We start from the raw sequence: 15,130 nt of genomic DNA, 5'->3' as shown, positions 1-15,130 counted from the left end.
ACCGCGGGTAATGTAGTTTTTTGAGACCGAACTCCCTACTTCCGTGAGCGTCAGTGGAAGAGAAAAGAACTACAGTTCCCGGCAGAGCGTTTAAACAACTCCGCCCCTTCTGCGGGATCAGGAAGTGGTGGGCGTGGTTTCACACTGTCATATGGAGAATGGCACCGGGTGCGTTTAAATGCATCGAGTGTAATGAAGATGCAAACGAGCTGCATCGAGATTACAGCAATGGCATACTGAAGATCACCATTTGCGTGAGTGCATTATAATGCTCAAGCATAGTTTGAGTTTTCTGTTTTTTGTCGAGATGTGTCTATATTATTGGCCTACTGTATGTACACATGGCTAGTGATCACACTTTTAACTATGTCAGTGTTTCTCAAAGTAAGTGTAAGTTAAGAAGACAGTGCATGTAACGTTAGTTAATGTATGATGATGCATATATCAGAGATTTACTGAATATCAATCATATGCTTTACTAAGGAGGACCACAAGGAATACAAAACAACTACTGTGCTTGTTGTCACACTACTTGTAGGGGATGTTGTGATAAATGTGAATAAAATGTTATTGATACTGAAATGACAGGAGTAGCTTTTTCTGAAAAATGGCTTCATGCCTAAATCAGTGATCTTTCTCACGTGAAAAATGCTATGGTATATTTAATATATATACAGTATAGTAAGTACGATAGTAAATTATAGTACAATTGCTAAACACTATAATGATTTTTAAGATTACTATGGAAAATGTTATAGTATATTACGCTATACTATAGTAGTTATACTATACTTAAGTAAAATTGTTGCTGACATACTATGGTATACTGCAGTTTATAGTAAATACTGTTGTATACTATAGTATTTTTCATGTGGGTTAAACTGCCCTACAATTATTGTTTGATTTTAAAATATATATTTTATAATATTAAATAAGGCATCAGTCAAAATACAATTTGATTTATTTAAAGATAAGACTAACAAACTAAAGTTATTCATCCCATTTAAAAAAGAATATCTTAAATAAAATTCAGGTGTAATGTAGTAAATTAAAAGTATTTGATAGCTTTTAATATCATAAGCAAATATGTAAACGCATCAATATGGGTCCACATGGGTATGGATGGATACTTCACCTGATAATGGTGACCCCCTGGTCAATTGTTTGCTGTATTTGGGTTCATTGAGTTTAACCAACAGCAATTACAAAAAAGTGATATTTCACATTTATAAGGAATTATTGAGATATAGACTTTGTCCCAAATTTCTATATGTGACAGTTTGCTGTATAGTGAGAGTGATTTATCCCAATTTAACAAAAATCTGTTTTTATCCATGATGGCAAATCCCCACTGTCATGGTGCGTTCACACCAGACGCGGAAGAGGCGGCAAGCGCAAGTGATTTACATGTTAAGTCAATGCAAAGACGCGAATAGGCATCCTGTGGCACGGTAAACGAATTAAGCGTTGCCACATGATTCGAGTGAGTAGAAAAATCTGAACTTTGGCGGATTTTCACGGCGCGTTAATCAATCAGGAGCTTGCTCTAGCAGTGATGTGACTAAAGGAAGCGAGCGGAGGCAGAAAAACAAAATGAAGGACAATCATCATCACTACAGGAGACATCTTCATACTTTTACAGGAATTAAAAGGATCTTGAGGGAGTGAGGGGGTCGAACAATCTGGTAAGATTACTCAATTTGGGCTATTCATGAATATCAGTCATGTGACCTTTTGTGACATCAGCTGATATTCATGAATATAAGCCCCTCCCATTTACGCATGAGTGTCTCGAATGACTAGAATTTTAGGTGCGACTTTCACGCGCGAATAATGCGAGTAAGCTCAAAATGTTCAAGCGTCCAACTATGGGCGTATAGCGTGTTTTTGCCGCCTCTTCTGCATCTGGTGTGAACGCACAGTAAGAAAAAGATTTTGGGAATTTAGCTGATTCACCGTATCCTCCAGAGTTAGATAAGTCCATACAAACATTTCTTATCTCTGTGCGTTATGTAACTCTGTCTGACGCAGCCACGCTAGCTTAGCTTAGCACATAGACTGGTAGTAAATAGCTTCAGTTAGCATACTGCTCCCAATAAGTGACAAAATAACGCAAATATTTTCCTATTTATGTGTTGTGATTTGTATAGTCACACCGTGTACAAATAACAAGGTGATATGAGACACAGCCATCTTTTAACAGTATACATACTGAGAACTATATTCTCTGAAGACGAAGCACTGCTCATGTAGCAGTGCTTCGCCTTCTGAAAATATAGTTCCCTGTATATATACTGTATGCCAGCTGAAGCTATTTACTTCCAGTCTTTGTGCTAAGCTAAGCTAGCGGGGGCTGCGTCAGACAGAGTTACAGCACGCACAGAGATGAGAAAGGTATGTATAGACTTATCTAACTCTGGGGGATACGGTGAATAAGCTAAATTCCCAAAATATAGGCGTGTTCCTTTAAAGGACAAGTTCGGTTTTTTACACTTAAAGCCCTGTTTTCAGATTGTTTATGATGAAATAGAACGGTTTTGACTGAAATTTCGACATATGATGCTGGCCCGAGAATTTTCGGGTGTTTGATTTATCACCTCCCACCTCTATAATGGCTGTATAGGTGCACAGAAACAATCCTTCCTAAAATGCATTTAACTTTCGTTTACAAAGACTTGAAACTCAGCGAGTGGTCAGGGGTGTTCACTGATATGCTCACACAAAAATCGCTGCAAAAGATGCTTTCCAACGTGTTTTATCGTAGTTTTGTCCAACTCCATTGATTTGTATTAGATGTGCTGTGAGGTACGGTATTACTCCGCCGCATAGATATATACACTAGATGTCGCCTTGGGGCTCTGAGCATGCGTTAAAACAGCAGCCATCTTAGAACAGGTGTCTTGTCATAGGAAGTATCTAGGTAAAGCTGCTATCTCCGCCTGTACTTCGAATTCATGAACGATGCCGGACTTTTGTGCTGCGTATGGATGTTAGGCCTACTAGCACTATGCATTACAGTTAGAAAAAGTAAATTTTCCTAAAATCAAAACTTAAATTTTTTCCTCTACTAAATGCTAAATACATGTATGACTGTTGAAACGAACCTAAAGAAAACCAAGAAAATTGCGTTCATGACGATTTATGGTGATTTTATTTTGTTTACACCATTGCCTACAATGACGCTGATAAGGGATTCCCCTGTTTCAAGATGGCGGCTCTAGTTGACGCATTCGGTCCAATGAATGAACTGCCGTAGCCAAGGCGACATCTAGTGTACATATCTATGACTCCGCCGCAGGGAACCTTGTTTGTATTCTTGCAATTGGCAAAGGGGGATTATCGCCACCAACTGGGCTGGAGTGTCTATTATTCAAGCTCTCAACGGAAGAATGTACAGGTGTGAGGCGTTTGGAAAAATAGGTCCACAAGTTTACAAAGAATGCTAAAATGCTAAAAAGAATGATTTTTGTGTGAGCATATCAGTGAACACCCCTGACCACTCGCTGAGTTTCACGTCTTTGTTAATGAAAGTTTAATGCATTTTAGAAAGGATTGTTCCTGTGCTGTCCTGTAATAGCACTTTTGGGAGTACTTCGACTCGCCTGAAAAGTCCGCTCCCCTTCTCACTCTCATAATGGGAGAGGGAGGGTGTTACTGCGCCGAGTCAAAGTACTCCCAAAAGTGCTATTACGCCATAAAATATAGTTCCTCTTTTAAATCCGCTTAGAAAAGCGCTACGTTTTATTTTGTACCACCAAACTTGCACGCACACAGATGATAGAGGGATGTATCAACAATTCTTAGTTAAGGTAATAACATATTTTAATATTGAAAATGAGTAGACTATTCCTTTAAGTAGTAAGGTCAGCTGAAAGTGCTGCAAAAAAGCTTTGGTTTAAACCAAAATATATTTTAACATGAAATCTATTATTTTATAAAATTGTAAATGTAATTACATTCTTTAAAACATGAATAAAAGTACAAATCTCTTTAAAAACCATTTAAACAAACTTTGTGACTTATATGAACAGTAGGTTAGTGTAACTTTTAACACCAGCTTTTACTGTGATCTCAAACTGCATCTATGTTGTTTACAATAGTCTTTGTAAGTATGGTGTCTTTTTCTGTGCAGGACTCTTGCAAGAAGCCAGTGGACAAATACATTGAATATGATCCAGTTATTATACTAATAGACGCCACTCTATGCAAAATTCAGGCATTTAGACACATCCTCTTCAACACTGTGATCAACGTGAGTAAAACCTAAAACACATTAGATTTGTATTCATGCCTTCACTGTTAAAATGAAATACTAGTGTGGTGTTTAATGAAGTATACACAGAATACAGTCTATTGTTTTTTTTAAATAATATATTCCCCGGCTAGGGCAGGTGGCCTTTCTGTGCGAAGTTTGCATGTTCTCCCTGTGTCAGCGTGGGCTTACTCCAGGTTTCCCCCCACAGGCCAAAAACATGCAAGTTAGGTGAAATTGGAGAAACGAAATTGCCCCTCCACCACCCTGTGTATGAATAAAACGTGTATAGATTAAAGGTGCAGTGTGTAACTTTTATAAGGATCTCTTGACAGAAATGCAATTTAATGTACATAACTATATTATCAGTTTTGTATAAAGACCTTTCATAATGAACTGTTATGTTTTTATAACCTTAGAATGAGATGTTTTTATCTACATACACCGAGGGTCCCCTTACATGGAAGTCGCCATTTTGTACCGCCATGTTTTTACAGTAGCCCTGAAATGAAGTGAGCATTACAAGCACAAGCCTCAATAACTTAACGACAGACCTGGTGTGATTTTCACAGCCCACGACGCAAGTTGGTCATTTTTGACGATAATGAATAATACGCAACTCAACCTGCTGTAATGACTTTTCTGACCCCGACATGCGCAGTGGAAACCGCCTGTGACGTGAAATGTGAAGGGGTAAAATGGTAGAATACTCATAAGAATACTTCTAGCCTTTACAAGCCTGTCTAATTCAGTGAGTGCGTTTTTATGCACAGTCTTACGCCGATTATGCTTATTGAACTGATAATGTGTGAGGTCATGTAAACACGTAAAACTGTTTTCTTTTATCAGGGAAAGCCCATAAACGCCGTAAGCAGAAACTGATCGGCAGGGGTAGTTTTTTGCTCATTACCTCGATTTCGCGTGGCATGTAAACACCATAACCGTCTTTCTCACGGTTTTGTCCATGTGCGCATATATAAGTAACTTTTATGCGTTACTTTGCGCTTACCTCCGCGCGTGACGTTTATCTTTCACTCGCGGAAGTAAGCGCAAAGCAACGCACAAAAGTTACTTTGCCCTTACTTATCCGCGTGACGTTTATCTTTCACATGCAAAGCGAATTCGGGGTAATGAGCAAAAAAACTACCTTTGCCGATTGTTTTTTGGTTATGCTGTTTATGGGCTTTACCTGACAAAAGAAAACCATTTTACCCGTTTACATGACCTCACATGTTATCAGTTGATTAACCTCATAAGATCTGGTGTGTCCACATACGTGGACATCACATTTTTTGTTGTTTGTACCATAATACTTAGGGACAGTTCACCCAAAAATGGAAATAATGTCATTAATGACTTACCCTCATGTCGTTCTAAATGTAAGACCTCCGTTCATCTTCGAAACACAGTTTAAGATGTTTTGGTTTAGTCCGAGAGCTTGTTGACCCTTCATTGAAAATCTACCTATGGTATAGTGTCCATGTCCAGAAAGGTAATAAAAACATCATCAAAGTAGTCCATGTGACATCAGTGGGTCAGTTAGAATGTGTTGAAGCATCCAAAATACATTTTGTTCAAAAAATAAAAAAAATTACAACTTTATTCAGCATTGTGAAGTGCATGCAGTGACACAGATGACATTCGACGAGGCTGACATGTTATGTGGTGCTCCCCATCTGTTTTTTTGTTTGTTTTGTTTTTTGTGTGCTTCGTTTAAAGTCTGAGGTAGACGCACGCTGTAAGTTTGAAAAAAAAACTTCGAAACATGTCTGAGGATAACACGTCATTCACGGCACTGCAGTCAGGTGACTTTAGTCTTGTGCATGCCCTACACAACAGACAGCTCGGGTCGGAGGTTAAAGCTCACGTAACACACGCTGTTTCTGCATTTCTGATGTTAATCTCTGGAGTACCTATAGAGTAGTATGACATCCTTTATATCTCCGAAGAATCTTTAGTTTAATCAGATTTATAAAAGAAAGATTAGCTTTACCGAATCTTTCCGATAACATACGAAAAAGTGAAGAAGAAGGAGTCATGCGACATTATATACAACACTGTTTAACTTATGATTCACTACATGTTCGTGTCATTTATATAATATGCACATGCCCATTTCCAACATAAAGGGGATCGCACACTGGCCGCGCAGCTCAGCGCCGCACAGCGCTGCGGCGTTCTAAAAAAAATCGAACACATTGTTTTCTATGCTGTGACTCAGGAAGTTGCTCTAATCCCTGTCGCGCCACACAGCGCCACTCACATAGTTTAACATTAAATAACATCATATTTGTCCCAAATCATTAACGATTATCATTGGCTGCTAACGTATATTTTGCATTTTGAAGTAGACACTATCTGACGAAGCTCGCGCTATTTAATGTGCACTTCCGGTTTACGATACCTCAGAGTTGTCCTAGACGTGACGCGGCGCTGAGCTGCGCGGCCGGTGTGCGATCCCCTTAAGACAGAAGTCTTACTTACCGCATGCAACTCATGACCCGGTTGGGAAAATCCACCGCATCAAACACACACGCAAAACTCCGCTGCTACCCCGGATAATAAACTATATCCATTGTTTTCATAAGGCTGGATTTCTTCTCCTTACATCCAAAAACACACTTCTTCTTTCGTGCCATTGTTGAGTTTTGAGATTAAACAAAGCTGTATCGCGTGATGTGATGTTTGTAAGTTCTAGCGTCTCCCACTGATTGACGGGTGGGTGGGGTTTTCCGGGGGAAGTGCCCATATAAAGAAGTGATACGTATAGAAAACCCCTGAAACGTCAGCTGGATCCATAATCGAAAAAAAACTTTACGAAACTTGTACGAACCCTGGCAAAGTGCATTCGGCACAGAAATACTCTGTAACACACCCAACTGCTTTTTTGACACTTTGCCTACGTTAAGCATGAGGAAACAACTCTATAACTGTGTCAATAAGTCAGAATGCATGAAATACCATTGAACCCCCCCTTTAAGCACAATCGGTGTAAGAAATAAAATCTGAGGGTGTCAAAAATCCAAATATTGAGAAAATCGCGTTTAAAGTTGTCCAGATGAAGTCCTTAGCAACACATATTACTAAGCATAAAAATGTATTTGATATATTTACGGTAGAAAATTAACAAAATATCATCCTAATTTTGACCCATACAATGTATTATTGGATATTGCTACAAATATACCCGTGGGACTAGTTTTGTGGTCCAGGGTCAAATGTCGTAGGCCATTGAATACTTGGAAGACCCAGTAAACATACTGCAGTATAGTACACATTATTGTTGAAAGTAAGTGTAAGCTGTCATGCTTTTTCTTTCTTTAGATCCACTGGAAACTGTGTGTTTTCTGTCTGCTCTGTGAAGCGTATCTGCGGTGGTCTCTTCTGCAGGGGTCACAGTCCAGCAGTGACCCCGCTGACATCATCCGTTACACTAAAGAATGGGATTTTTACTACATGTTTGCACTGGCTGCACTTGGTAAATCAATTTCACTCTATTTAATAAAATGTGGTCTAATTGGGATATTGAGTGGGTGATTCTCACGAAAACTTGGTTTTAAAAATGTCAAGCATGAAAATGTAAAAATTGCTTAAATTTACTTTTTTTCCCACCAGACATTGAAAAACAAAGTCTGGAGTAACATTAATTTAAAAACTTTTACTTATCATTTAACACTTTTGTAACATAATTTAAAAAATTAGTCCTAAAAAATCTCATTACCGCAACACTCAGAAAACATCAACACTGACATATTTTCAAAATGACATGACAAACCTGAAAGAACATAAATTGGAGATTCTGCACATGCATTTAAAATCAAAGTATTATGCTTCTATTAATTAAATTAACATTTAATAAGCATCTGTTGCGGTAATGATAATCAAAATGTCGTGTAAGCATTCTGACAAGACAATATTTCAAATTAACTGTAAACAAATGATCTTACCTGGTAGCCATCTTGAAGTAACTGGTCCATGTGCTTGGTCACTCAAAATCAAACTTTATTAAAATTCTGTATGTGTGCTTAAACTGTTCTCAAAAAGTGTTGCGGAGGATGAGAACATCAGGCATGGACACATCATTTTCCTAATTTTTCTTCATTATTATTATACATGAATATTCAGTAAATATTTTTTCTGTCATCTAAAGTAGTCTAGCAAAACATCCATTTATTTTTTTTCTTAATATTTTTGTGTTAATTTGATTAAATTACAACATAACGCATGTTCAAACACAGCCGGACACATTGCGGTAATGAGAATTTCAGCAGAAAATGAGATAAAATTTCCAATTATAAATTCTTATGTTGAAATCACACATTGTGCAAGGTAGAACACAGTATTGTGTTAATTCTGATGCTTTTTAATGTTACTATATTACACATTTTAAAGCTAAAACCATAAGTGCCGTGGTGTTTCAATGGTTTCATGAGAATCACCCGAGTACAGTATATAGCGCGCCGTATTCTTGAAGTGTAGACCATGATGAAAGATGTGGGCTATTTAATGTATTAACACAAAGAACTGGTTGATCAGATCTCAAAAGCTTTCTTGATGTGTATTTTTAGAGCTGGCAGCGTTTTGTACGGGTGTGCTGCTGATCGTCTGGGCGATCCGGCGCTTATGTGGCTCTTCTGTAGATGTTAATCCACTGCTGAAGGCTCTTCTGCTCTCCAGCTACGGCAAAGTCCTGCTGATCCCCGCCGTCATCTGGGAACATGATTTTTCTCCGCTCTGCTTCAGCCTCATACGACTGTTTGTGTTGACCTCCAACACACAGGCCATTAAAGGTAAATATCACTCACTTTCATTAACACCCGTGTAAACATCTCACACACAGACAGAAAGTAAACACACTTTTTCCCACACTTGTGTGCTCACATAGGGAAGGTTTGTGGGGGTTTTCCTGAGGGTGTGCACGTCACCTGACATTTGTGCAAATGTTTCAGGAATGTTAAAATATTTAAAATCTATGTATTGATTCGTGAAATGTCCTTCAGTAGCGTATTGTGTATCATTCAGCCCTAGTGACACCAATTTTATGTACTTTATGTTAAATGTAAATGTTAATAACAATCCTGTGATCTTTTTCTCCTCCAGTGATTCTGAATTGCAGTAGACTTCTGTCTCTCCTGGCGGTGTGTGGTGGGTTACTTTTGGAGACCCTTGTTTCCAAAGCTTTAAATACACTGCAGGCCTGCTCCCAAGACTATATGCCAGTGCTATACTAAAGGACCTCAATACAAAAATCTGAGGAAATGGATTGAAATGACATCTGAAACCCATGATCATAGACACGCGATAGTCCTGCTATCAGCGAGACGGCACACAAAGTTTGATTTGTGCAGTAAAACTGTTTGGCCTGTTAAATTGTGGATATGGAGACAAGCTTGTTGTCACTTTGTAAATGTTGTGTGTGATGGCGTCAGTCTGTACACCAAATATTTGAGGTTTAAATGAGCAAATTGCTTATCTTTACTATGGTTACTGTTATCCACATACGCATTGCTTAGCTTGCTTTTCAAAAACTGACTTTATGACAAGGCAGTTTTTTACCAAATCTTGCGTGTTTACTTTGACTTTGAAGACTCGGCTTTACATTCCTGAGGTCGTCTGTCAAATTCCTGCAAATTAGCTTTGCCGAAGAGAGACATGAACTCAAATATACTACATATGGCTGTGGTTCACATACTGTATATGTTTTATATTGGATGGTTTGTGTATGAACTTTGAAAAGCACTGAAATGCTAGTGACCTTTGTTACATAACTGTTAAAAGTTGAGCTTTTCGTATTAACTTGGGAAATAAATCTCACACTTCTTTGAGAAACTCATTCTTAGTGGGGGATTGTGGCTGTGCGGTGTCGCTCCAAGTCTCACATCCTTTATAGCTTATCCTCTACAGTTCAACAGTCATTGTGATTTATATAAAAGCTGTTTGGTAATCATTGCATGGATTAACATCTTTACAGGGTGAAAATCCCATCAATCCACACTGCATTTTGTCAGCAGATGGTTGTTTTGACTAAACGGGTCAGTGAGAAATGTCCACAAGTCAGAACAGGTTTCATGAATCTCTTCAGCACGTCATGTGCAGGTATTTGAACTCGCTGATGTTGGGTGAGGTTTTAACTCGGTAAAACTCACTGTGTCTAGTTCACGAAACTATTATCTAATAAGTAAAGAATGTAAGGCAGTAAATTACTGCTTCAATTCTTGTATTAAGTTTGAACTGCCTGTGACATTTTATGAAAGCAGTGACCCTACTGTTATCACAAGATTGTTGACTTCCTTTGGAGGAGCTATAAAAAGAGATCTACTAATAGTTTATATTGTGTAATCATTTCTGATTTGATTACGTTCACGTGTACTGCCGACTACTCCCTACATGTTCTTAATTTCTTTCCTAGTACTTTTGTCTTGTTTTCAGTAGAAATATCAAAAAATTCTTAAATCAAGATGTATTTTCTTAATTGGCAATGTGACCTGGGAAAATGGGTCTAGTTTTTGGACAGAAAATATACAGTTTGGGTGAATTTGTGCTTAAAACTAGCAAAAAAAATCTGCCAATGGGGTGAGAAAATTTAGCTTAAATTAAGTGTTAAAACTTATTTGAATTTTTTTCTTACCCCATTGGCAGATATTTTTGGTTGTTTTGGGCACAGATTCACTTAGATTGTGTATTTATTTTTGTCTGGAGACTAGACTTATTTTCTTGGGTCATTTTGCTCATCAAAAAAAGCATCTTACACTGTTAGACTTTTTATTGTATATATGCAGTAACTCTACTGTAACGGCCCCATTACAGTACCATAACTTTACAGGTTTTTACAGTATGATGCCTTTACCGCAGTTCCATTTTGCAGTATAATACCCTTACTGTAACCTAGTTTTTTTTTTTAAATACTGCCTTGAAGGGGAATCAAACCCAGGTTGCCCATGTCATAGGTCCGTAAAACTATCATAGTGCCACAGAGTCACTTAATAAAAGTTACCCGCTACACTCCCCAAGTAGCCTTTTCTGTCACTCTCCCGACACTCTGAAATGCGAAATCTTGGCGTCATAGTGTTTTAAAATCTTGAGGTCAAATTCAAGTTTGACGGTCAGGCATTTATCCATAATGCCTTTCTTGTTTCTACCTACAATTCTTAATAAATTATTTACACTGCTGAAAAACAATTCACATTTTGAAATTTGCTTCACAGCTAAAAACATAACAAATAAAATGTATTTCACTTCATAGATATATTTTATTTTTCCATTTGATATGCTTTTATAACACTGTTTTATTCAACTACAGTAGCACTACTGCTGTTGTTTTACAGCAGTCTACCGCAAATTTAAAACATACAGTAAATCACTGTAAATCAAGTGTTAATACCCATAATGCAATGCATATTACAGTAATGAACTGGAAAAGAAAATGATGGTATTTTACCGGGCATTTTGTGGTAAGTAACTGTAGAAATTACAGTTAAGTCTAACGGTGTAATTTAAGAATTTTTTAGATGTTTCTACTGAAAACAAGACAAAAATAATAAAGTCATTTTTTGCAGTGTAGTATGCATAATGCAACTAAACAATAGTATTTAAAGCAACACTATGTAGTTTTTTTACCTTTAAATAATGTCTCTAAAATTATTTCAGTGATAGAACAACTTTTAACTGGACAAATTGTACTGTTGCTGCAACCTGAGCAGCCTCCTAGCTGCTACAAGCACACTCTGAAAGTGGCGGTGGAGGGTAGAGCACACATTCCCGCCCCTCCCCCTGACTGCAGAAGAGTGTCTGATACCAGGCACTGTTGCACTTTTCAACCACATGGGGGAGCTGTAAGTCATTTTTACATGGAAACTACATTGTGTTGCTTTAAATAATAATAATAATAATGATAATAATTAGTTACATTTAGCGCTTTTCTGCAGCACTCAAAGCACTTAAAGGTGCTCTAAGCGAATTCACGCATTTTAGACCATAAAATTTTTTTTGTTACATACAGCAAATATCTCCTCACTATCTGCTTGCTGCCTGTCCGCTGATCAAACTGTAAAAAAACGCGATCTCTGTAGACAGCCCAGGCTCCACAAATGGCAATAACAACACAGTGGCCAAACCTAGCACAACGAAACATAACAAAGTGTTCCAGCCAATAAACGACAAGAAGGATTTAGGGGTGGGGATTGGGCGCGTTCATGAAAGCACGGAAAGGAGGGAGTTAGCAACTCTCCATTTGTTTGAAAACAGTTCAAACATCAACAAAAAGTGACGTCGCACAGATTCGCTTAGAACGCCTTTAACATTGTTATTGCATTACCTCACAATCTTCACAGTGACGAACCATTTTTAGTAGCCATTTAGTCAAAAGGAACCATTTCTTTCTTACTTTTGTATACATTTTTTCACTACAAAGAACCTTTTTTAAAAAAGAAACCCAGGCAGCAGATGACTCCGGGACAGATCCGTCCCAAAGTAGTTTGCTTTCTGTGAAGGTTCTTTAGATGTTAATATGTTTTGTTTAATTTAAATTCTTTTCAAAAAATTTTCATCAATGAAACATTGGATTTTTTTAATAAAAAAAGGAGAAACAATGCAGATTTATTTTCCCAGCTTTCTTTGCTCATATTTACCAAGGAGGCACAAATGTATGTCCACACAGATTGGAAAATTGTGTTTGTCAATTAATATAAGGGTTGTCTTTATTTATACACATGATAACATGCTTTTCTGTTAAAGTATATGAAACACAGCAAGATAAATATATGCCATAGAAAGACTACAATACCCTTAGTGTGCATTATCATGCAGAATCATTTTAGTCCACTAGACCAGACTATAAATGTAATTTAATAAATGCATCAACATAATTGTAAAATCACACACACATATACAGTATATAGAGTGACTGTTGCACTATATCTTATATAGGGACTGGGCTGAGAGCAAAGATTGGCTCACACGCATCTCTAGGTATTGACCCATAGCTCATGTGACAATAGGGAGGACCCTATACAGAGAGTAATGAACTAGAAGTAAAATAACACAAATGCATTTACTTATACTTACCGTATGCAGACAAAAAGTCTGTTTCTCCAGAGGATTGCCATTTATGGTCTGGTATTTGTTGTGATGTCCAACATGTTGATCAAAAAACCCATGCAATAGTGCGTGCGTGCGTTATTAAGTAACACAAACAAGTGACATACATTCAAAAATGGTAGCATATCTACCAGTTCTGTATGCTGGTATAAATGGGAATACGAATGTATATCTCTCTCCGGGTATATTAGATCTCTTTAGGAAACACATGCTGATGAATCTGTGTTTATCCATCTCTCACTTTAATTCTGCACGTATGGACGTCTTTCACTTGTTGCACTCTAAACAAGAAAATCCCCGGTCAACGTGACACAGACACATTCAGTAAAGATTATAGTAATCCAACCAGGTGCTTAGGCGCAAACCCAGGGGTGTGGATTTAGATTTAGTGCACAGCAAAAAACACTTTCAAAAGGCAAAGATTTAGCATCACTTTTATAGACCAGTTCAAGAGATGTAAACAACACTGGTCCAGGAGCACTTCCTGTTTCCGTTTTTTAACACTAGATAAACGTTGGGATAAAATAAACCAACAGAACATATAAACCTGAATTAACTAAAGTTAAACAAACATCTTAAAGACAATAATATATGTAAAATAAAAAAATAACTGTCACAAACTGTTACAGGAAGTGTTTCTGGACCAGTGTTGTTTACATCATTTGAACTGGTCTATAGGACACTACATAATTGCATCAGGATTCACACAATGTCTTATTAAATCAACTCTGATAGCATGTGCACAAATATGCAAGCAGTACAATATCAGCATTATGAGATATTAATCACATTGGCTTGCACCTGTCTACGAATGCATTTACAACTGTTATCTTCTAAATACAGCATAATTCAGGACTATTAATCTCATTGTCAGTTCATGGCAGCCAGATAAGAATAAGAACTCAGTGTTTTGTCAATTAAGCACTGGATGCTTCCCAAAAAGCAATTATACGTGGTGCCATCGTAGCTGAAGTAGAGAGTGTGTCTGAATAGCATGCTATACTATTGCTGCATGCATATTATACAATATGCACATTTTCTACATGCTTGAGTAATCGGATTACCTAATACACTGTACAAAAATATGCATGCATATGACTTGACCCTTTTATTTTGCTTAACTTATTACTCGTTATATGAAAGCCCTGCCAAGATAACTTAATGCTTCTCGCTGAAATATGTAAACATTGTGAAATAATGCATGTTTTTTGAAAAAGTAGGCAGGGTACACTTGACAGTGTTGAGTAAGTAGTAGGCGAGTCTTTTATTCTGAACAGCCTCTGACATTTTAGTGTTGTTGAGATAACAGTAACGTCAATGAAGATTTCAGATATATTGCATACCTGATAAAGAATTCAAACAGGTTTTTCTTGTTTTTAACTTTTGCAATAACAACTTTTCTGAAAGAGTGATTGTCTAATCACAGAAAAAAAAACATGAAATAAGAATGCCATTCATTATGATATTTTATTTTTTGTATCGCTACCAAATAAGATAAAATAGAAAAATTATTATTCTTGACCACGTATAAGCAGTTTCACAAACACACCAAATGCAAGACTCTGAGAACATGGATTGACCAAAAACATCAAATCAAACATGCCAAAAATTTAGCACCACTTTATATAAAACAACCGAGGACAGCGTTTCACAACCAACCACAGAGATCAAACAAACCCAAAAATACTTTCACTGCAATGCAAATTACAAAAACCAAGAAGGAATTTCTGGGTAAACGGCAGGACCACAGCTGTAAATCGCAACAGGGTGGAAGATAATAGG

General features: G+C 37.3%; 1 protein-coding gene across 1 annotated transcript; it reads left to right on the top strand.

Annotated features, from left to right (window-relative positions):
* arv1 (ARV1 homolog, fatty acid homeostasis modulator) lies at positions 1-10,579 on the top strand. The gene is made up of 5 exons (XM_073855656.1): positions 1-254; positions 4,133-4,252; positions 7,577-7,730; positions 8,821-9,042; positions 9,353-10,579. Exons 1-5 carry the CDS (start codon positions 159-161, stop codon positions 9,481-9,483), a joined length of 723 nt encoding a protein of 240 aa, XP_073711757.1. The 5' UTR covers positions 1-158; the 3' UTR covers positions 9,484-10,579.
* The last annotated feature ends 4,551 nt before the right edge of the window (positions 10,580-15,130 follow it).

This window comes from Misgurnus anguillicaudatus, chromosome 18 (assembly GCF_027580225.2).
Source record: "Misgurnus anguillicaudatus chromosome 18, ASM2758022v2, whole genome shotgun sequence".
Taxonomy (NCBI): domain Eukaryota; kingdom Metazoa; phylum Chordata; class Actinopteri; order Cypriniformes; family Cobitidae; genus Misgurnus; species Misgurnus anguillicaudatus.
This window is presented reverse-complemented; position numbering and strand designations above follow the sequence as displayed.

What these genes read in the sequence shown, in the direction of transcription:
- arv1 (XM_073855656.1), top strand. Translation starts at nt 159, where the DNA reads ATGGCACCGGGTGCGTTTAAATGCATCGAGTGTAATGAAGATGCAAAC. An exon ending in TACTGAAGATCACCATTTGC is followed by an intron (nt 255 to 4,132) that starts GTGAGTGCATTA and finishes TTTTCTGTGCAG; the next exon opens with GACTCTTGCAAGAAGCCAGT. An exon ending in GTTTGCACTGGCTGCACTTG is followed by an intron (nt 7,731 to 8,820) that starts GTAAATCAATTT and finishes GTGTATTTTTAG; the next exon opens with AGCTGGCAGCGTTTTGTACG.